The sequence below is a fragment of the Botryllus schlosseri genome, chromosome 7 (genome assembly GCF_051294905.1).
Source record: "Botryllus schlosseri isolate E-star chromosome 7, Bs_hap1, whole genome shotgun sequence".
In the NCBI taxonomy this organism is placed as follows: domain Eukaryota; kingdom Metazoa; phylum Chordata; class Ascidiacea; order Stolidobranchia; family Styelidae; genus Botryllus; species Botryllus schlosseri.
The window spans coordinates 490,721-514,668 of record NC_137242.1 but is presented as its reverse complement, the minus strand read 5'-3'; the positions used below and the strand labels follow the sequence as shown (position 1 = coordinate 514,668).

The following is a 23,948-nucleotide window of genomic DNA, read 5'->3' as shown; positions in this document are numbered from 1 at the left end:
GGAATGAATTCAAATTTGGTGTGCGTCGTTTTTTGAGGCAACCTAACGATTTAATCAAGTAGCCGGCAAGATTCAAGAAAAAAGGTTATTTTTGAACCACCCTACTGCGCATACATGTGTGTAATGATATATAGTCACTAAAATTTGACGTATGTAAGCAAGTAGTGGGGAATCTGCCACGGGCCACACTATCATGTAAGACAGAAAACTGTCCGCGGGCCGGACAAAATCCCTTCGCGGGCCGGATCCGGCCCGCGGGCCGTATGTTGCCCGTCCCTGCTTTAATGGATTCAGACTGCTGAATGCGAGTGTAGATAACTGCCCCCGCCAAAATTACCAATTTCGGAAAAGGCCGTTGCTTCGGAAAATCGGGTCGCCGTTGTACAATTAGAACAACAATTACGACTTACTCTGAGATTTGGAACGATGATGATTTTCAAATTTGAAGGACGATTTCCGAGTATGTCCCGGGCGGATTATATTCCTCTAAAAGTTTAAGAAATTTAGAGGTGGGCCCCGGAACATTTTCGAATCGAAAATTGTGCTTGGGAACCACTGCTCTTGGCCCAGGTGAGTGTCCCATTAAACAACTACTCCAAGTCGTTTCGATACCCTCCTATCTTTTCATTATATCGCAGTCTTGTGGTACCTTGATCTGATGAAAATTTGACTACAATTGATTGACTGAATAGCTGATAAATCAATTAAGTAGGCCTATATCTGGCATGGGTATGTGATAATTGCCTTTCCGTTTTGATTGATAATAAACCTGTAAGGGAGAGGGAGAGAGAGAGAGAGACCATACGGAATGCTGGTATATTCCTTAACATGCAACCTCGTTTCAGTATAAACAATAGGGCTGTTCAAAAATAGCTTTTTTTCCTGAATCTTGAGGGTTACGTGATCAAATCGTTAGGTTGCCTTAAAAAACGACGCACACCAAATTTTAATTCCTTCCAACCAATAATCGCTGATTTCGTACAGTTTGAAAATTTTGAATTTACCCAAAGATGCAAAAAAAAAATTTTGTTGGATTTTTCTGTTAACCCCATGAAATCGTTGCGCTGTCTTCAAAGACGATGCAAAACAAATTTGACTCAATTCCAACCAGTAGAACCGGAGTTATTTGAGTTTTACGATGATAATTCTCGGATTATCCACCTATCTAGGATAATCCCCGAAATATCGAAGAAAAACTCGATCGTGGTAATCTTGGAGGGCTTTTTAGAGCAGGCATAGGTTACTCGTAGTAAGTAGGCAACGCGTCTCGACTAGTTAGTTCGTTCTCAATATCAGGTCGCGATGTTAGACCCGTCTTTCAAGACGTTCGAGAAAAACTGCAATTTTGTGCCAATGATAATAATTTAGATTGAATGATATACATACATATTATATTATGCTATGTCATATATGGTAATTAAATCGTGTTGTTGATATTTGTGAACAGAGAGTTAACTTTTTGCTGTGTTGCATCAAAATTCTGTGGCGATTGTCTTAAAAAACGAAATTTAAACGTCACGATGGGATGTGCGAACACAAAGAAAGCGGCTGTTGTCGAGAAGAAAGAATCAGAACCGAAGCCCGAAGCCGAAGCTTCTAAAACAGAGGAAGGAGTGAAGGAGGTCGATCTGACACAGGAAGTGACCAATGATGACGCTAATAAAAACGACGGAAAAAGCGACGACGCGCCAACGACAAGCGAATGAAAATTTCTGACATAGAAGAATATTTATTACTGTTTGTTTATTTTGCTTTTCGTCGAAATATCTCATTTTATTTCGCCTTTGAGTTCTGTCGCGACGTGTTGTGATTGATTTCTTTGCACGTTATTACGTAATTATGCGGCCAACCAAGCTATTTTCTCCGTCAATATATTTTTGCTATACACCGTGACAAGCATTGACTGTCTATACTGCGTCAAGGTGATAAGATATGGTCAAGAAAGTCACTCAAGTAGAAGTAGCGACGCAAAATTCGACTCCAGCATTAGCAAAATTAATACTTTTAGAAATAGCCCAAAACTAATTCGAGTAGAATTTCCCCGCTTTCGCATATAACAACTCCCTTCACAGGACTCGAAATGAATTACTAAAATTATCTGGGTACTTGACAGTTTCCCCTCTTATAAACAACATAAAATCGGTAATGATTGCAATATGTTACAAGCAACGGAGAAGAATAGGACATTGTATATTCAAGTACTTGACGTTTTTTGCGGCAAATGTACCGACTCACGGATATATGTACCCATGATGTGCGCACATACATACCATAAGTGCATGATGCGCATATGCCGCTGGACAAGAAAGGTGCAGAAATGGCCTTGTGAGGCTTTCCAAGTCTTGCACCACCCGTCCATGCTATATCCTGGCAATACTGAGCGCCAAGCGGGGAAGTCACATATACCAGTGTTACTGATTAGGTTTTTGGTGTGACCCGCGATCGGGGATTGAGCCCATGATCTACCAATCCAGAAGCCGGATGCTCCACCATTACGCTATCTTGTCGGCGAATGTGACGACATTGTCTGCAATTTTGAGTAGTGGCTACCAAGGTGTGCGATTATGAGAGGCAGGGGCGCAAAAAAAAAACTGTTGAACTAGATGTAGTAGCCTATACATGATGAACTACCTGAAAGTGGATGTTGAGTACTACGGAAAAGTATAGTAATAACCTTATTGATGACCTCTAAGCTTTATGGGGACGGTAAAGATATGTTGAGCTTGATAAGGGGTGATGAGTCAAAAGAAATTGGGACCACTGATTTAGAGTCTAGAATAGAGGGGAACAGGGTTGTAATGACTCGAGTCATGACTCGACTCGAGTCTGACTCGAGTCACGATTTTCAAATGACTCGACTTGACTCGAGTCATTTTCTCAAAATACGGAAATGACTCGACTCGACTCGAGTCAAATTGTGTATTGACTCGACTTGGACTCGAGTCATTGCGCATGACTTGAACCAAGTCATATGACTCGAGACTCAGACGGCCAAGACCGACGTTTCATTGTAATTTCGAGGAATAGAAAGTAATCACACTATTTGGATTTCGTCTATTGGTACTATGGTACTGGAAAACGCGTCCAGAAACTGCTAAAAATGACGAAAATTAGTATATTATGAATGTGAACCATTCGATATCACCAAACAGAGTTATAAAAAGTTGATTTAACAAGCTTTTAACTAAAAACTGGGCAGTCAACACAATGACTTGGACTCGACTCGAGTCATAATACCATGACTCGGACTCGACCCTCTGCCTGGTGACTTGGAATCGAACTTGACTCGGTGGTGAATTGAAAATGACTCGACTTGACTCGAGTCAAAACTATAAAACTGAGATTGACTTGTGACTCGGAGCCTCGTGACTTGGTTACAACCCTGGAGGGGAATAACTGTATACGGAAGGCAACAATATTTTGTGCGGTCCACGAAATCTTCTAGAAACTTTATAAAATAATGATAAAATGCGAAGTAAAATTATTTATACTGACCACGCCTTTTGAAAGGTTGAATAATTCGGATCACGATATTTTAGATTGCCAATTCCGACAAGCTTATTACTTTCAGTACTGTGCTCAGAAAAACCGATTCATGACTCATGAGTGTAGTAGGCTAGGTATTCGTTCTCTATATATGTGCAGTTCAACTCCTTCTTAACTTCAGTCAAAACTCATTCATAATTATAGTTGTTCAAAGCAATCTAAAAGGGAAAAATTGAAAATGAATGATTTGGTCCGAATATGCGATTCACATTGAAATAAACCCGAATATTTCCAGCTGTCAAGCCTAAATATATATTATTCAATTATACATTGAAGTTCTGGAATGAAGCTCTTCAAATGCTTGGTTTCAACAAGAATCGAGTGAAATGTATTTCTTTTTCGGCGTCGGAGGTAACGCAATGTGTAGGACTTATTGTCATGTATAACGGATCCGCTGCTGCAATTTGAAACACCACTTTAAACCGAACATCCCAATTATTTGCAGAATTTATCAAATTGTGAACCACTAAATAAAGCAATCGACTTAATACAAGGTTTGTAGACGACGGTAAATTATGTTGATGCCGCGTTCACAAAATAATGTGTAGAAAGCTTGTTTCACACAGTAACACATTAAGCCATCAACTGAAGCGTATATAAAGGTATCATGGTTGTGATGCAGTCAGCATTGAGTGTTTTTGAAGTTAAACCAGAAATGATCATCATTATCATCATTTTATTAATTTTTTTCATCAAAACAATACACCACAAGATTGCGATACAATGAAAAGACATAGGAGGATGCCGAAACGATTTTGAGTAGTCATTTAATCAGACACCTCGTGGACTAACAGCATGTAAATAAAAGGCATGCAAACTGGATAAAAGAAAGGATGGCATAAAAGTAAGCGACAAATGGAATGCTGCATGTGTCGGTAGGTGAGGTCCATAAGTCAGGTCGTGGTCCGGTAATCTTGAGGGCTGACTAGTATTGATTCAGTAAATATTTCCTGTATTTCGACTTGAATGTGGACATGCTCGATGACTGTCGGATAGCCGGCGAGATACTTTTCCACAAATCAGACCCGGCCAATTTGATAGAGCGATGATCTTGCGTGTCGACCATATGATAGTTGGACGATGAGGACGCGCGTGAGTAGCATTTATGCGCTTTTGATTCCCAGGTTGAGAAGACATTGAAATTTTCGGGGCAGTGACCGCAAAGGAACTGATACATAAACTTGGCAATTTCTAGTTTACGCATATCTTTTATGTTTAGTACGCACCACCTGGCCACCTTGGATCCCTGGCTATGATACGACTGACTTGATGTTGAAGTTTTTGCAGTGGCTTGAGTGCGCTAACACTAGCGTTTTATTTCTTTCCGTCCACTGTGCATGCCTCTTCTTTACATCGTCTAGGCCCCGGTGGATGTCTGATTTCAAAGACTAGGTACTCAAAGTCGTTACGACACTTTCCTATCTTTTCATTGTATCGCAGTCTTGTGGTGTTTTGAAATGATGAAACAATCGATAAACTGATATTGAAAATACTGAGAAGTGGCTGAAAATCAGAGCTACTTGGGTATGTGTCGCAAATAGAAGAAAACCACTGGAATATGCTACACCGAAAAAAGTAGCGGTGCTCCGTTAATGACCACCTTGTATCGCGTCCAAATACAAATTCCAAATCATCGTAAAATGGGGTAGCAATCATACTGTGATCAACGCGTATTTTCGCCACCTCACCCATGATACCAGTTTACCAGCCCCATATCTGTTTACGATCTCAGGTGAGCGTTCCATCGGCGAGGCGTGAAAAAGCGAATGTCGTGTGTGTGTGCGCGCGGGTGCACCTGCGCGCGCGTGCGTGTGTGCTCAAGAATGCACGAAGAAAAGAATTTCGTCAGAGAAGGCAAACAAGCGACCAGCGACTGGCTTTTATTATTTTCAGAACACGCTCGCCCCGTATACTTGAAGCCTGTTCTTGAGACTGTTCGCTTCATATTAAAACAACAGCAGGCAGTAAGAATTCGCATGTTGTAGCGGAAGTGAGCAGAATACGCAGAAATGCGATATTTTCGGAACAAAATTTGTCGATGTGTCCCGAAACGGGATTTCTTCAAAGAAAACTGCGAAGTGCCGAAAAAGCGTCAGGATTTTCTGTAAATTTTTGTCAAACTTTGTATATTGGTAGATTCCGCAGTTACGTCAGAACAAGAGATTTTTACGAGGACAATCTTCAAACCTATTATGCTAATAAGATCGAGTTAAAAGAATTCAGACAGGGGTGAAGTTTACGGATGAATTCAAAGGCTTTGATAGTTATTCGTCATTTACTTGGAAATCCTGGCCCCGTTAACAGCCTTTATAACTAAGGCCTGCGATTCAACTCTGTTTCGTCTCGAATATTCCAGCATCACTCATTATAACTTGCTCGCTTCATAACAGTATGAATAACGTGGAAAGTTCAAATATGTACATTTTATGCGACCGCAAAGTATACAAAGCCAGTTCTACGTCACACTAAAGATTGTTTAGTATTGTCCCGACCATATCTGTTTCATTGACACTTGCGGCAATGCTGTGGGTTGATCACTGTTTCACAATTATGTCATTCCCACTAACGTGTGTAGCTTTGTATTACATGTTTCATACGCTGCGGCACGACCGTGTTATACTGGGTACGCTATGTTTACGATATGCAAGTTCAAATATGTGCATTTTATGCGACCACAAAGACAATAATGTAAGTGCTACATCGCATGAAAATAATTTGGTAATTTGCAACCATACCTATTTCATTACACTATGTGAGAATGATGCGAATTTATCGCTTCTTCACATAAATATCAGTTCCAGTAACGTGCGTAGCTTCTAGCTTTGCATACTATGTTTCGCATACTGCAAACCACCATAATCGAGGTTTCAAGGATTCCACTGTGGAAAATATACTGTACAAGCTATAATAATTCTCGTTGATAAATGAACTGCTTGTGGATAGGATTACCATATTTTGAGATCCGAAAAAGAGGGCACTTTTTAAAAACTCTGACAGTTGTAATACCGGAAATGAAAATGGTTGGTTTTCAAAGTTTTCGACCAAGAGTACCTGTGGCTGTGTTGACTAAAAATAAAAATAAAATAAAATAAAAACGGTCATCAATCGTCACTTCGTCTCGCTACGTCGAGGTCTACTTTTTGATGACATTTTAGCACTTTTTCTGTAGTACAAATTCCTCAAAAAGAGGACATTTAGGCGTCCTCCAAGAACACTTTAAATTTATTGAAAAAAGAGGACGCATGGTAACCCTACTAGGGAATACCTATTTCATTGCACTTTTGAGAATGTAGTGAATTGATCACTGTTTTACAGAATTGCACATATCACATTTCACTTTGTGTATTCATACAGGTATACTGATAATGAATGTCCTGTATGCTCCGATACAACCAATCAAAGTTTCAAGGCTTCCGCGTTAGGATAAATAACATCGAAACTATAATTTTGTTGATAATCTAACTCTGAATGGAAGAAATCGTGTTGTTTCAGTACACGACAAATTTGCTGCTCACAACCCGACTCGACTCATTAGAATTAATACCCGCTTAGGATCCGAGCACTCTAATGGCCGTGATAGCAACACGACGAGGCAGTTGATGACGTATGCTTCTAACTTTGCGTGAGATGGATTTCTGAGAGTTTTACATCGCGTGACAGAAGCGATTAAAATAGATTAGAAAGTTTAGAAAACTCAGTCCGAGCATCGAAGATTGGTGGTCGCGCATGGAGCGCATTATCCTACTACTCTTGTTCGCTGCTCTGGCAGAATCTCATTCGTGCCGAACCTGCGTTCGTTCGAACTGCGTCGAACCGACGAGCTGTGTGGGGGGAGTCACGCGAGATGCTTGCAGGTAAACAGACTTGTTGTGTATTTAGAATAAATAGAGTGAAATGGCGATAATCTAATTCTAATCTAGTTGTTTTTATGCCATATCCAAATTCTAGTCTTATTTCTGGTTTTCCTGAAAATGCTACAGGAGAACTGTATTGTGGAAACGAGCCAAGCTCGGTGTACATACTTTTGCCATTCCCGTGCTTATAAGTATGAACTCTGATTTAATATAACTTAACTTGATTTTTGTTACATTTCTTTCCAAATCGGAATTTCATTCAATTTCAAGGTATTTGTAAATTCGGTTATTACAGCGCCGGGAAACTTCTCCGATCTCCGGTTGGCGGGCCTGATATCGGTAAATGAAGTATTTGGCGGGCTGCGTTACATAGTCGATACATTAATCACGTATTTATCCACCTATACAAGGAATAAATCGCATTTAATGCAAACTATGAATATTTTAACCAAATGTAGTTCAATAGCTGTTAAAGTCAATCAAACATCTGTGGTCGAACAAAGTTCTTTGAACTTTGGCTGCTTGTCGGATGTAGAAACCCTTGGTGAATACTGCACGTGAACATCAGTTATATTCGAATGCATCCTTGTCTGGTCAGTTTGGAAAACTTGGATTTATTCTGTGACGCATTAAATTTGTCAATACTATCAGATTAGAATTTCATTTCTGATGTTGCCCTCCCCTGAGCTAATATAATAATGATCTAATTTAGAAATAATATGTAAATGTTCTAGTCGACCTTATCCGGACGACCCGGATGCAATCACCGGATATCGCCCACGAGAATCACACGAAACGAAAACAATTTAAGGCCAAAGTAGATTAACCTTTCCGCGCACGAACTGCTGCGCATAACCATTCGTCACGTTACGGGTTAACCGTGTTCTATCCTGCGCTGTTTTGTTGCCTTTCTGCCTCGGGGCTGCTTTTACACATTAACTTTTCACCGAAATCGACGCAAATCAGAATGAAATACAGCAGGAGGTGAGCCATGAGCATGGATTCAGATATGTATTCGAGAAAAACGAATTCGATTTTGGCTGGATTCGCATTTGGATAGATACTGCATCGTGAAGGCTGGCAAAACAACTTTACTTTTCCAGATGCTGCTTAGTGTGCGCGAAACAACTCGGGCAAAATTGCGGGGGTTGGTACAACATGGAAGGCTCCTGCGACGTAGGACTCAAGTGCGTCATATCCGGTCAGAAAATACCCACGGGTCAGGAAATCGGGACTTGTCGAAGTGAGCGCGTCTTGAAACAGAATTGTACAATTGCGAAATATTCAACTTTTTCAATCAGATCACAACTGTACCAAATATCAAGTTCACTTCATAACAAATCAGATTTAATTCTCAAAAGCATGGGAATAGCAAATGTCTGTACATTGATCTTGGATGTAGCATTTTCAGGCATTAGCTTGGAATTAAACTTAGAGCAACATTTAACAAGTTATATGAGAATTAAAATGAAAGCTCCACAGTTTTTTTAAAATTAGATTAGAATTTGAATCATTGAATTCGCAAAAAACTCGAAATAGGATTCAATCACAAAAATATGCAACAAATATTAAGTTCAGTTCATATCAAATAAGAGTTCGTTCTGCTGGAAAATGTCTCTAAACTGAGCTTGGCTAGTTGGCTCCAAGTCTCCCTCGGATACAGGATACGTGTCCTTAAGTGTTCTGATTCGAACAAAAGATTGTTGTCATTGTGGTCGGGTTATTATATCTTGACAAGAACCGGCAACCCGAGACAATGCTTTCGCTTATTGCGTCATAATGGAGTCGGTTTTGATAACAATGCCGGGTGCTTGTGAATTTGATCCACAATGGAACAAAAATCGGCTTATGGCGTCGTAATGGACTGTTTTAGGAGTAAAAAAATCACGCAAACAAATATGTTTGCATAGACACTGAAACTTTTCCGTTTTCGTTTTAAAAATCCATATCCTTTACATTGTGATCAAAGCTGTACCACGTCACTGGCAGTCAAGTGGAAATAAAAGTATCGTCGTACATTTTTATTCAAGTACAAGTAAGATAGCGATTTTCAAGCCAGCACAATATTAAGTAATATTATGATTATCAAAAGTGGGAGTGGAAGGAGCCCAAAACCCCAACCGCCTGAATGAGTACAGTGCAGGTTGGCAAAACCTACTTGTGTATTCCGTCGTCGTATTTGTCGTCGAATCCAGATTTCGCGTCATTCATGGCATTTTTGGTGTCCGTGCACAATCGCATGGCTCTAAGCTATAGACGAGGTCGAATTGCCAAAAAGGAGGGCATTTGGAGTCCTTGGATGGAATTTTCGATTTCTTGAAATATGACAAATCCTCATGAAGGGGGACGTATGATAAACCTTTGATAGATAGACCACCGGAAGTCAAAACATTCTGCGTTGTTACTAAAGTAGAAGTCTATAATCAATTACAAGTATCAATAGTTTCAAAGTGACTAAAGTAGAATTAGACAATACATTATCTTAAAGCTAATGAGGTAGGAAGTTATAGAAAGTAAATTTGGCAGTTATGACATAAAAACTGACAGTATACGAACTTTTTCATTGTGTTTCGTCAATATAGATGTTTTAAAGAAGCTCTTGGAGATATAGAACTTCAATGAAAGATTGAATAAATAGTATATTGTTCAATTATATTGTTTATGTTGTGATAAAAGCAATCTTCAAGCTATCCGCTTCACAATGTACCGTTTTATGAAAACAAAATCATAATAATAATTATTTTATCTATGTTATATTATATAATCATTTTATTGAAATCTTCATCACAAGAATGGGATATAATGAAAATATGTTTGCCGTGTTTTCCAACAGACTGCCACCTTTCATTCAGAAGTCGGTCCCGAATCCGAACACGAATCGTGCAGGGAGGAAGAGTTTGAAGGCTGCAACGTGATCGGAGGCAAATGCAAATGCACCGTGACTCGCGCGTGTTCCAACCCCTTCCGGTTTGCGGACCAATCCAGATGCTCGAAACACATTCTTTCATTCGCAAGTAAGAGGCAGCCAAGTTGTCTGCTTTGTATCAAACAGAATCGCGAGCTGTATCGTAACAATCACGGAAGCGATTGACAACGTTTCGGATGGAATTGCGATAAAATAATTGGCTTGTTGATAAAAGACAGGCGCTCGATCGCTTCCTAATTTGGCTCTCTGTTCTTTACAGCCACGTAAACAAATCAAATGCCTAGATAGGTTTTTAGAAGTGCAGAACTTCAATATAGCAACAAACAATATTTCAGCAAAATTTCAGTAATAGAGTAAATTGGTTACTCCTATGCAGTACATGAAGGCAAGGTAGCTAATGAATTGACTGCGTTATCATTATTAAAGTGAAATAAATCTGACAGATGTTGCTAAATATAATGCTATGTTTGTATGCACGGTTTCCGTAGCAACAGAATATTGCCAAGGTCGCCATAGCAACGCACATGAGCGTGCTAAGTAACATTCCAGACATTCTTGCGTCACACGCGAGGTCCGTATCAGCCGCTTTTTAGTCGACTGTGACATGATAACAACAGCTTCGACAATAAGTTGCTCGATTGAAAATCCATATATTTAAAATTTCAGCATCTATATGCAAACCCAAGTCGAAATACGAAAAAAACTGAAATTTTATAAATATGGCATGAAAATTGAAAGTTCCGAGAAATTTCAACTCGAAATTTGTCTTCAAAATAATCTTGAGTGATCATCCGATCCAGAAATCCGACCAAAATCATAAAATCCACGTCTCTGCAACAAACCTGTTGGTCATTTTAGCCGACCATTGATCTCAAAATAGTTACACCCGACACCCGTATACGGACATTTCTGTATACTCGCATGACCGCTTTTAAGTTCATTCGACATCCTATATATAATTAACGATATTTTTTTCACCAGAGAGCAACTGCAGCCAATCGAAGTGCGCGGTCGCGTTCACGCCTAAATGTACCCCAGATTCAGAGCTTGGGCCTTCAGTTTGGCCCGCTGGAGAATGCTGCCCGTCGCCACCAAAGTAAGAGATTACAACTCTTGCCTATCTCAAATGTCAATTTCTCCGATCTTCTCAGATGTCGCTGCAAGAAGAACGTTTGCAAACCCAGGATTTGTCCGACAGATTACATCCGAATTTTGTTGAGACCCGCAAACGGAAAGCCCGGATCGTGCTGTCGGCGCTACGCTTGCGCACCTCGAAGTAAGACTTTAATAATTGTCAAAGCCAAATTGGCAATTAATTCATATGCGCATGTCTGTCGCGGCTCAAGCGATACAGTAGTTTGTGATTGCGCTCAGGGATTATGCTACGTCAGCTGTAATAACCAGAAATACTTTTACGCAATTCTGGAATGGCCAAGCGTATTTACCTGATACTGAGTTTTGCAAGTTATGTTGTTTGCTACACTTGCTTCATAATTCATCACGCCGAAAAACAGTATCATGTAATGATAGAGCTCTGCTTTCCACCCAGTTGAAGTGCCAAGTTGCCAAGTTGCCAAGTTCTTGAAATGATTTTATGAATGTTGGTGGGAGCGTAGGGCGCATGAGTCAGAACAGCTTCACAGGTTCACCAACCAAAAAGGTTGAATAGCACTCCTCTGTAATACAGCGCACCCCTAGGTCCTCAGAGTTTAACATAATACCAATATTCGCATTTTCTATCCTTTTGATATCCAGAGCCCGACTGCAGTGATGTCACGTGTCCGGTGTTCGAACAGGAGATCTTGTGTCCGAATGACAGCTTCCGAGTCGCCAACCGCAGATCCGGATGTTGCGACTTTCCGCCCAAGTATGATTCGAATTTACCGGCCTTTCCTAGCCAGAAACAACGCGGTCACTTCACAGATGCCGTTGCAAAGCGTGCGCGGGGAGCGGCTCGTGTCCGTCTGGGTCTCGCGCGTTCCTACTGTCGAGAGGCGACAACAGGCCCGGTTCGTGTTGTGACGTTACGGCGTGCGTCGTAGGTGAGTCGTCCGATATTCATCGCGGTCTGAAGGAACGAGTTTGAATGTGCGCCAGGATCTTGTCGAGACGGAGCTGATGCACACAAAGAAGGAGACGCGTGGAGGCGAGGTCCGTGCGTCTCATGTCGTTGCGTTGGAGGAGTGAGGAGATGCGTGAGAGAAGAATGTCGGGCAACGAACTGCGCCAAAACGTACACGCCCCACGGACAATGTTGCCCGAGATGCAACATCACCATCCACGGTAAGTCTCTTCACGTACTAACTTGTTGGGCCAAGTCGCGTAGCACCTACACTCTTTCTACCCTCTGAATCGCAGTATAATAAGCAAAACAATCATTTCCTTATCTATTATTATCGTTACCCTGACAGCGTACGCGGTCTGCTCTCTCCAACGGTGTATGCAACAAACACATCACAAACAGAGGCGCTTGATTATCTATGATCGTTGTATCAACACTGATCTACAGGGTTGCTGTGGTTATGTTCGCGATAAGGTTACTATACACGGTTACAGGGTCATTATGGCTGGGGTTAGGGCATATACAGGGTTAGAGGTGGATGTCGTTGCGACCCCCGCCGCTAACCCTTGTTGGATTCCCGGGAATGCCTGCTTTTCCTACGATATTAACGTGCTTTTGTAGTTACTTGCCCGTGCTTTCACACCCGTTCCAATGGGTAAAAAGAATTCAAACACACCTTTGTGGATTTATATCCGAGGGTGTAGTGGGGTGTGTTTACGTGTACCAACCTAAATATCCTCAAAATGTGTTGTCTTGTACTCATTTCCTCCCATCGGGCGTGTGTGACCTGGGGCGAAAGCATGGTTCTGTATCAAACAGTGCAGGTGTGGCCTGATTTACACCCCACGCCAACCGACAAGATATCGTAATGGTGAAGCGTCCGGTTTCTTGATCGGTAGATCGTGGATTCGATCCCCGGCCGGGTCAAATCAAAGACCTGATTAGTAACACTGGTATCCATGACTTCCCCGCTTATCGCCCATGCATTACTGGGATAGCATGGAGGGGTGGTGCAAGACTTGAAATGCCATACACAAGGCAATATCTGCGCCTTCCTTGTCCAGCGACATATGCATATCATGCACTCATGGTTTGCATATGTGCAGATCGTGTGTATGTGTATCACGAGTCGGTGTATATGCCGTAGAAATATCAAGGACACTAATAAAGTACGTCCTTTCTTTCCTTTCCACACCATGGTGGAAAGCACAAGAATACACCAATTTTCCACCCATCGATTTACAGTGTTGCTAACTTCCACCACTTACAGTAGTGCCGGTTGTGTTTGTAGACACTTATACTTAACCCAGGGGTGGGCAAACTTTTGAGCTCGCGGGCCGCATTCAACATCTGAATCCATTCGCGGGCCGCACTGTATAAAATTGGGATTATAAACCAAAACGAAATATTGGTACTTGATTATATAGTGAGGACATGGAGATAATATATATGTATATTTAAAACAATCCAAACATTGCTTTGATGATATCGTACACGCGTCAGAAGCAGTGGCGATATTTCATAGGCTGATCGACATCAATAACCAATTTGTCAAAACTATAGAGATGAAAGTCGGTTGTCCCGATTCTTAGAACAGGATTGAAATTTAAATCCGTGAGCAGTGATCTGTTCATAGATTTAGTAATTCCACTTTGGTTCAGTTCCAGGACACATAATCCTGACAGCATCATAACCATTTTACTTTAAACACGCTTCTACTATGTGTAGATAACATACATACACCCTAATTGTACGTGTACGCATACAGACAACGAATCTACCTAAGACACGCGCTAATAGTTTTTTATAAGCACATAACTGAAATAATTAAAACTGGAGTGGCCAATCTGAAATCACACTCGTGATCCGAATTATGTAAATCTCGTTCAGGATTTCTGTGATGTTTAGCAGTTGAAACCGTTCAAACTGCGAGTTCTGGCTATCGCGCCAGGAATTAAACATAAAGAATAATATAGGAAGTATTTACCTTAGAGCAGTAGTTCTCGATCTTTTTAAGACACGCCTCCCCTTATGATGGTAAAAGATTTCGCGCGCCCCTTATCGTCATATCACAAAACGCAACCAGGATGCTAGCAAACCTAACGGATAGTTTGATGGCGTGGAAGGTTACGGCGGTGGATGAGAGATTTTTAATTATGAAATCCAGACTAAATACAGAGCAAAAATCATGAATGGTAGGGAAATCGCGCACAGCGCGAAACATTTTTTCAGTTGAGCTCAGCTTCGCGCCCCCTTCAGATGCTTTCACGCCCCCAAGGGGGGTGCGCCCCTCCCAGTTTGGGAACCACTGCCTTAGAATTATCATGGTAAAATATACTAAGAAAAAGTTTAATCAAGTCCCTGCATTAATTCGATTTTTAGTACGCATTTTATCAATATTTTCAATAAGTTTCTTTAGACTCTCGCGGGCCGCACAGAACGGTGTGGAGGGCCGCATGCGGCCCGCGGGCCGTAGTTTGCCCACCCCTGACTTAACCGTTTTTCAGACCCTTGTAATTGAGTAGTCATCCACTTCTACTTGAGTAGCAACGATGACTACTGTATTTGACGACCTCTTATCAATAGAGTGACACTGACACTTGACCCAAAATTTACTCCATATTTTCCATGTTTGCTGTTATACTTAGAATTCCAGTTCATGTAGGCCTACACTGAAGCAGTGCAGTTGTTTCCTGACCTCTATTAATCATTGTTATCCGATACTGAAAATGTGTTTAGGGATTTTCTGTACTGTTTTTTTTTTTCATGTATTTTGGTTGAATAAAACTCCGTCCCACCCACAGACCCCCCAACTACCAACCACATGAAACGCATATGCACGGACTACGCAGGCGAGATTCACATGCCCGGAGAGGTTTGGCTTTCGGACCCTTGTACGAGATGCGTGTGCGAGGAAGACGGACCACGCTGCGTCGCATCTTCTTGCCAGAAAACGTGCGAGAAACCGCGCCACGTACCCGGGAAATGCTGCGGAGTGTGCGATGGTACAGTTTAGGGATGTTACAAAAAGATTTAAAAAATTTTACGGGATGCTTGATGAAATTGTCACGCTGGCTAAACAATACACTACTCATTAAAATAATATTTTCGGTTGGTGGGAAAGTATTTCATTATTAATTTTTCAAAGTTTTAAAATAATTTTTTCAATTTTACAATTTTCAATCCACAAATTTTGTAAATCTGCAATTTTCTACTCCAATAACTTTGCTTTCACGGGTTGGAGCTTAGAATCGGGCCAGGTTTATTATCTGTATCAGGTTATTAACAATTGCATTATTTCAATACACCACAAGTCTGCGATACAATTAAAAGATAGGAATGTGTCGAACCGACTTGTAGTAGTCTTTGATATCAGACGCCCTCTTGGGCCTAAATGGGAATTGGGTCATATTTTATGTGCAATGTTTTTTTTCAGTCAACCTAGTATTTAGTGATGTGATAGTGACTGTGTGAGTGTGTGTGTGTGTCAGGTACTGAATGAACTGAATCTCGTATGTTTTCAGAGCCGACGGTGATCGAGATACCGACGTCTCCTTGCAACCTGACTCTAAAGGAATGCCCGTTCGGGTTGAAGTCGAAGTGCGAGTGCTTAAAAAGTGAGTTTTTGGCGCCAACGTCGCAACAGATCATTAGTCGCCATAATCATCAATTATTATCGGTCCTGATATACGAGACTTGAATAAGCCATATAGAATGTGTCGAGTGATATGACTTGGTCGAGTACAAGTCAAGTCAATACACAAATTAACTCGAGTCAAGTCGAGTCAACAAAAAATTGAGACTCAAGTCATCACCAGCCGGACTGACACAGGTGGTCATGATTTTAAACCACATCTATACTTGTACTTGAGTAGAAATTTGTGAATCTGCTTCTACTTGAGTACCAATGGTGGCTACTTTGACCATTTATGCCTGTATTATATAAAAAATAAATTAATGTTCATGGTCTATCAGTCGTAGATGTAGTTCTCTGGTTGCCTACTGCCACGCTGCGACGTCATGAAAATTGACGATATTTTTACCCTGAAAGGCCGATACTGTTATTTTTTTCAAACTGTGCTATCGACTTGACATTATCGGCGAACCAATAATAATCAGTCGTGCTCTATACTCATAATATATTTTAATAACACTGGTCAATTCATATTTTTAGACGGAAAATATAAGAGTGGTTTCTGGTGTTCTGAAGCGTACTGATACCAAATATGGCCATGGTTTTTCCGAATCGGATCTAATTTTGCAGATAACCCATATCGCCATTTTGAGTAAATTCTTGAGCCTTATGCGCTTGATAGAAACGGCTCACTCGTACTGTAAATCTCAGTAATTCAATTTCATCATTATTTGCAAATGATGACAGTTTTAAATCAAGTACAGCAAAGCCATTACAATTTTAGGGGTACTAGAATTATCCTAACCAGTCTCCACATAACGTACTGAAACAACTTTGCATTAATTCCATCAGTTTTATGACATATAAAGCACCGTATTGTAGAATCAATAACGGCACGGTACTTAATCTTGCGGTAATAACACAGTAATCTGGGCTTTTAGGGGTATGCGTATCTTCTAAACTAAATTCATTCTGTCAAAAAATTAGCAACCTTGAAAAACCCCAAAAAACACTCCTTCTGCCCAACATTTTTTCACATTTTGCTGACCAGTGTAATATGATTACTGTCAGCTGGAAAATCATTGGGTAATAATTAAAACATAAATATATCATTCAACAAATCAGAAATTTATCCTGTTTTCAGAATCCGAACTTTGCAAAGAGCTAACTGATTGCAAATTGCGATGTCCGACGGGCAGACAGACAGACAAACACGGCTGCGAATTGTGTCTTTGCAAGAAGGAAGAATGCGATTGCGACAAGCAATGCCCGTTCGGATTCAGGTAAGATCAAAGGCAATTTAATTAAGTCGGTACTGCATGTAGATGATAGAACAGTACAAATACAAGTATTAATTGCTCCCCCCGAATTTCTCTGTCCCTCTCTCTTACCATCTCACTCTCTCTCTTACTTTCTCTCTCTCTCTCTTACTATCTCACTCTTTCTCTCTCTCTCTCTCTCTCGTTGTCATTGGAATAAAACATGCTTTACTTACAAATGTAAATAGCGAAAAGTAAGTAACTAATAAGATGCAAAATATGAAGTCGAAATTATATTAGAAAAAAACATTAGTTTCACTTGGGTAAAGTGATAAAAGTAGGGGAAAATACTGAGTAGCCTACTACCAAAAAGTACAAGTACGTTGTTAGTAACCACCATGTGTTTGATGTCATTGCTGCTGTGATTTTTCACATTCCATCACAGGGGGAAGAGATGTCCACGATGCAAATGCCGTAGATGCGCCGTCACTACGAATTGTCGCAAGAAATGCAAATTCGGGAGAACGGTGAGTCAAAATTCTATGAACTAGCTATCTGGTTATTGGCGGTCAACTAACTACTGGTTTTTTGAGTTGTTCCAGTTCTAGTTTTACATTTTGAAAATCCGATAGTTCGTACAAGTCAGCAGTGAGCAGCTTTAAGTCACCATTACGGAATATATAACATTACGACTGTTTATCGCAGGTGAACTCGTTCGGATGCAAGATCTGCAAATGCAGAAGCGAGCCGCAATTCAGCACAAAAATTTCACCAAAAGCTGTCTCATGTTCCGACGAAAACAAACAGCGAGACGACGGAGAGGTTTGGACAACCGCAAATGGGCGCCAGTGTACATGTAGGCGCGAACAAATTCTCTGCGAGATGATGGAATGTCCCAGGCCTACGTGTGACGAACCCGTCTTCATGAAGGATTTTCCGTGCCCCGTCTGCCCTTCAGGTCAGCTTGAAATTGCTACATCACGATACTAGATTGTTTTTTGAGGTTTTTAAGGTTGCTGATAACCAGATATGGGGTGATTACTTCCTCAATATAATCGATTGCAATTACGATTACTTCCTAATCACGTGATTACGATCAGAGCAAAATCTCAAAGTAGTCGACTACGATTACGATTACATAGAAAAGTAATCACGATTGCTCACGATTACATTTGTTTTGTTTCTTAGAACGTATCTTTGAGACACTAGATGAAAATATAGCGATCGTGATGAAAAGGCCTCATGAGAGAAATTTTGTTTTATGTGACGTCATTCATCATCATCATCATCATCATCATTATATTAGAATTTCCATCTTAAGAATGTGTCGAAGCGATTGGAGTAGTATATACATCCGGCACGCAACTTCGCTTATTTTTTATTTTTATTTTTTGTGGTATCCATGGCCCATACCTCTAGGCTTTTTGTAAGACACCGCTTACGTGCATGAGGTGGCGAGGAGGAGCTTAGGTCAACCTCCAACACTTAGGTATCGGAATTCGGAAGTCGACCTCGGTCGGACTCGAACCCGCACCCATTGGTGTTGCAGCCGCGGACTATACCACTGCGCTATCTCGCCACCCGCAACTTGGCTTATATCATGTATATAAAATGCATGCACATTGGATGTAAGAAGCATAATATAAAAGAACGCGACGAAAATGAATGCGGCATGTGTCGGTAGGCAAAGTCGATTGTCAGATTGTGGTTCACCAATCTGGAGGGCTGACTGTTATTTCCTTATTTACGTCCCGATATATCCATTTCCCTACTTTATTGTTGACGATTTTTCGCCGCCACCGATTTTCATTCTAGCTACATACCCTACATAGAATATAAGCGGATTAACTAAGCATAACCAAACATCATTAATAATTGTGTTACTATTTGTAACTAGGCAAAGTTGTGATTATTATTCTCCTCCTTCTGCGCGGTAGTGGTGTCTCTGGGGTCACGATTTTTTATGACTCTGCTTATCATTATATCACATTCAAGAAGTAACATTTTTGTTGATATGTTATGGTTCACAAATAAAGGTTCTCTGTTTCTCTACAAAAGACTCGAAAGTGGAATTGAATCGACTTCGTTGTGTTGGTCGGGTTGATGGTGAAAGTTGGCAAGCCGATTCTTGTACGACGTGCGTCTGTGTGTCTGCTCGCGTGTTCTGTTCTTTCCAAGTCTGCGATCCGACACCTTGCAAGAGGCCGACAAGCGACGACAAGCACTGCTGCCCGGTCTGCCAAGCAAACGATTTCCAAAAGAGTACGTGGGTTTGCGTAAAAACGTATCGTATAATTGGAACCTGGATGTAGTCTAAAAACAAAAGCACTCAAGTATTTTTTTACGGACCACTTTTGGATAGGAATGAAAGATACGCCATTAGAGGTCAACTAGTCTCCAGTATGTTTTTCGACTAAAATCCTACTTGAGTAATCGGAAAAAGTAAAAATACACGATCTCCAACCACCTCTCCTTCTAATTGAGTAGTAATGCTGGCTTAGACCACGTCAGCCAACCGTTACTATTTGCTCAAATTCGAAGCTCAAATTCGAGTCGCAATTTTTCATTGACTCGACTTGACTCCAGTAATTTTCTTGAAAATGGAAAATGATTCCACGCGATTCGAGTCAATTTGTGTATTGACTCGATTTGTACTCGAGTCATTGCGCATGACTCGGCCAAGTCATATGACTCGACACATTCTATATGAGTTATTCAAGTCTCGTCGATCAGCATCGATAGGCTCAATTGAAAAATAGGCCTGTCTTTTATTTGTTCGAATGAATATGTTTATGGTGAGAAAAATGAGTATATTATGAATCCTAGTTCTTCGACGTCACCACAGAGTGCGCAAAATTGAGCAGTAAACTGAAAAGTAAACACCATGACTCAGACTAGACCCGTTGCTTCCTGACTCGGACTCGACTCTGCGGTGAAATGATACGACTTGACTCGAGTCAAAACTATGAGAGTCAATTTGATTTGTGACTCGTAACCTTGTGCCTTGGTTGCGATCCTGGTATGTAACGTAGAGGCAATTCTGAATTGAAGCTATTTGCGATACATGATAAACTACTTTGATTAGAAGTACAAAATGTAGGTGCGAAAAGTAGTAAGTAGTTTCAAAAAGTAGATTTGGTCGGGCGGTCGTAATAATAACAATTAAATAGACTGGTTAAACTCATAATCTTCGTCTTCGCAGGTCTATCTGAGAGTATTGCGACGCCGCGGAAATGTACAGAGGCTGGCGGTGGGTCACGCGATTCAGGATCGAGTTGGAAGGTCGACAAATGCACGAGCTGTTCTTGCCTTGATGGTGAAATCAGGTCTGTATAGCATCATAGTTAGACTTGTACAACCTACTCCTTTTTCAAAATTCGCAACTAGAACTATTAATAGGCCTACTTATTTTTCAAAACTCTCAACTTGAACTAGAACCAGGCCTATTCATTTTTCAGAATTCGCAACTAAAACTAGAATTAATCATTTTTAAGAACTTGCAATGATATTTCGATTCTCTGCAGATGCTTCCGGGAGAAATGTCTGCGCGATACAAGCTGTAATAACCCGGTCTTGAAAAGGGGCGAGTGTTGCCCGCAGTGTTTCGAAGGTCAGTCTTTATTTTCCGGATTGTGTGTTCAAATTGGACTTGAATATAAAAATTTTCGATACTTAGGAATTTTCACTTCTAAGCCATCATCGTTCAATTACAACTAGAAGTGGTTGGAGACCGAGTATATCTATATTTTTCGGAGTACTCAAGTATGCTTCTAGTCGAAAAGCATACTTGAGACTTTGACCTCCAAGGTCTTTTCGTTCATTCCTATCCAGAGATGGTCAGTACCAAAGTACTTTTTTCGAATTAGTCGTTAAAGTTTTCATCTATCTGGTCAACTTACTCAAGTGGTTTTCATTTTAGACTGCTTCCACTTCTACTTGACGGTTTTCAGTTGCTTAGGCCAGATAAGTTCTAGAATACTTCCTTTTACTTACTCATATGTCGCTACTTTTGCACGTACCGAAATTCACAACGCTACTTCTATTTGTTCCAAGTATTCATGTAGGTCTTGCCTACTCGCAGTATGGATCTTCAAACCTTCTTGAAAATGACAATGGCTGGAGTCAAGTCGAGTCAATGAAAAATTGCGGTTTTAGCCATTGCAATCCTAGGATTTCACTCGGGATTTTTGTTTGAAAAATGAAATCCGGCCGTCCCGTTTCAGAGCCGTTCGAATGTCGGGTTGGTTCCAGAAACTTGACGGATGGTCAGTCATGGTCTGCGAATGGCTGCAATGTTTGCTCATGCGTGAGAGGGGTCGCCGTTTGCAGAACGGAGATAAAACCTGACTGTCAGGGAATATGTGAAGTTTGTGACGACATCGCAACATCAGAAAAATCTGCTTCCCAAAGTCTTGTTCCGATCGCCATCACTGCTGGAGTTGCCGTATTGCTGACTTTGATTGGATTCGCTGCATTTACCGGATATAAGAAACGAAAAGTGAGTTTCTGGACGTTTCTGCGCGTGCCTAAGGCACAGATTCTCACACTTTTCTCAAAGACTTATAATTCTCGTGAAATAATTTACAGCCATACAAATGTAATACGCCATAGCTTTTCAACCGAGTTTTCTTTATATTCACGAGGGCTATATGATAACTTTCTGTTACGTTGTGCAAATCCCAGAGTTGTGGCTAAAGTTGTTTACGAGATATTGGCGATATTATGGAATTAAAGGTATAAATAAAATTTGCAACCAAGTTTTCTCGGTGTTCCTGAGAGTTAAATGATTACAAAACTGCTGTTAGCAAGAGAGATAAGGGAAATGTATTTACTGTTTTGTTAGTCATGTGTAGTGGTCGAATTAGCATTGTTTATTATTTATTTTCGACTGACACTCGTCAGGAGTAATCGTCAGCAACTAGTAGAGAGTTGGAAAGACATGAAACGTAAATTCCAATTCTCTATTAATTGCTGACAATTTCCCATAACTATGGTGTCAGCCGAAAATATTCGATATGAATATACTACTCAAAGTCTTGAAAAATAGTTTCCGTATTTTACAAATATATGGCTCCCACTTCCAAATGTTTAAGAACCCCTCATCTAAGGCCATAACTGTGTTTTCTCTCAGATTGTCGCGAAATCAGCCATCTACAAAGCGGGCAACATCAAGAAAAATGCGAAAACATGAAGTTGATTTGAAATTGACCAATGACGAACGCCTCTGTCGGCGGGAATCGCGACCTTTCTTGCCCGATCTTCAGATATGCGCATCAAAATGCAGAAGCTGCCAATCAGAGCTCACATCATCGTCCATCATGTCTAGAGCCCGACCGATATCGGATTTTTGATCCGAAACCGATGAAAACGTTAACTGGCACTGATAACCCAGATATACTCAGTTGATATATGAAAACTATGGCATATAGCTTAAGGTGCAGCTCCAAAACGCCAGAGCATTTAGCAAGGCCCCATATGGACACCAGTAAGGACTTATACTTCAGAGTACTCAAGTAGATTTTGCCAACATGCACTAATGAAGTGGGTATGATTTTAGACTACATCTAGTTGAAGAGCTTTTTGGGTAAAACTAAGTCTTGAATACTTACTTTTTACTGACTTGGAAATTGCTACTTCTAATTATACTCAAGTAGAAATCTTAGACCTTACTCCTAGTCGAGTACTAAAGACTACTTTGACGAGCTCTGCCACCTCAATACTCTCAGTCTAACGGTCGCAGATTAAAATTGTCTGACTCCCTGTTACCGTGTGTTGAGATCACGAAAATTGCCGATATGTTTTACCTCTCATGGTTGATACCGATACTTCTCTTTCAAAGTGTGATATCGGTAATCGGTCGGGCTCTAATCATTTCTGCTGGCGACTAAATCAAGGACACGGACCAGGCGAAATCGGACAAGCCTCAAATCTAGAGCTTTGCAAATGAAGCAGAATCACAATTTCGCCAAATTATTTTCCATTTATACGACAACCACTGTGACAATGACGACACATACGTCATTAACGCTTCGCTATATAATATTACAGTTTCAATCGCTTTGCAGATTTTCGCGCATTCTCAGTAAGTTATTTTCTTAATACATTGCGACGCTTCCATTCTCGTCTCGGCAAAGTTTACAGTTTCCAAGGCATAAAAAATGTGACAGATTTTTCATTGACGAATCCCTGGGTTGTAATGATCCGAGCCGTCATCTTTCAGTGACTTCAAATAAGTGAAGACGCGCAGTCGCAACACTACATCTATCTATCTATGTTTACTTAAAACTCGTACACCCGTGAACACATAATGCACCGATTCCGTAGTAAGCCTTATCCGGGGGGTGTTTAACCTTGTTGCTATTCACGGCTGCATTTCGATTACATATATAGCATACGGACGCATTCCAGTGGAGAGACGTCATGACCTATCTGGAGGACACGATCAATTGGCTACCGGGAATTTCGCACCGCGAAGAGACCTTGTGGTGTTCTGTGCCATCATTGCTTTCTTGAGAATTAATTAGAATTTTTTTAGAAATTAAAAAGAATTCTTGAATTCCACCAGCATAGGATATTAGTATCTTCGCTTTGTGTGCGTGCCACTTCCTACATTCACTAAATGAATATTATACCTATCATCATCGAGTTCAGAGTAGAAGTTGATCGA

At 40.7% G+C, this 23,948-nt stretch overlaps 1 protein-coding gene across 2 annotated transcripts; it reads left to right on the top strand.

Moving 5' to 3' along the window:
* Positions 1 to 5,596: 5,596 nt before the first annotated feature.
* On the top strand, positions 5,597 to 23,398 carry LOC145442662 (cysteine-rich motor neuron 1 protein-like). 2 transcript variants are annotated; one of them, XM_080320637.1, is made up of 19 exons: positions 5,597 to 7,168; positions 7,231 to 7,400; positions 8,504 to 8,643; positions 10,253 to 10,414; positions 11,308 to 11,422; positions 11,478 to 11,602; positions 12,082 to 12,193; positions 12,250 to 12,368; positions 12,424 to 12,609; positions 15,193 to 15,393; positions 15,913 to 16,005; positions 17,167 to 17,305; positions 17,727 to 17,808; positions 17,987 to 18,239; positions 19,340 to 19,543; positions 20,484 to 20,607; positions 20,806 to 20,891; positions 21,505 to 21,779; positions 22,413 to 23,398. In XM_080320637.1, exons 2-19 carry the CDS (start codon positions 7,273 to 7,275, stop codon positions 22,470 to 22,472), a joined length of 2,604 nt encoding a protein of 867 aa, XP_080176763.1. In that variant the 5' UTR covers positions 5,597 to 7,168; positions 7,231 to 7,272; the 3' UTR covers positions 22,473 to 23,398. The 2 variants fall into 2 exon arrangements, with proteins under 2 accessions (XP_080176763.1, XP_080176764.1); XM_080320638.1 differs by lacking the exons at positions 5,597 to 7,168; positions 15,193 to 15,393 and having other exon boundaries at positions 7,175 to 7,400.
* The last annotated feature ends 550 nt before the right edge of the window (positions 23,399 to 23,948 follow it).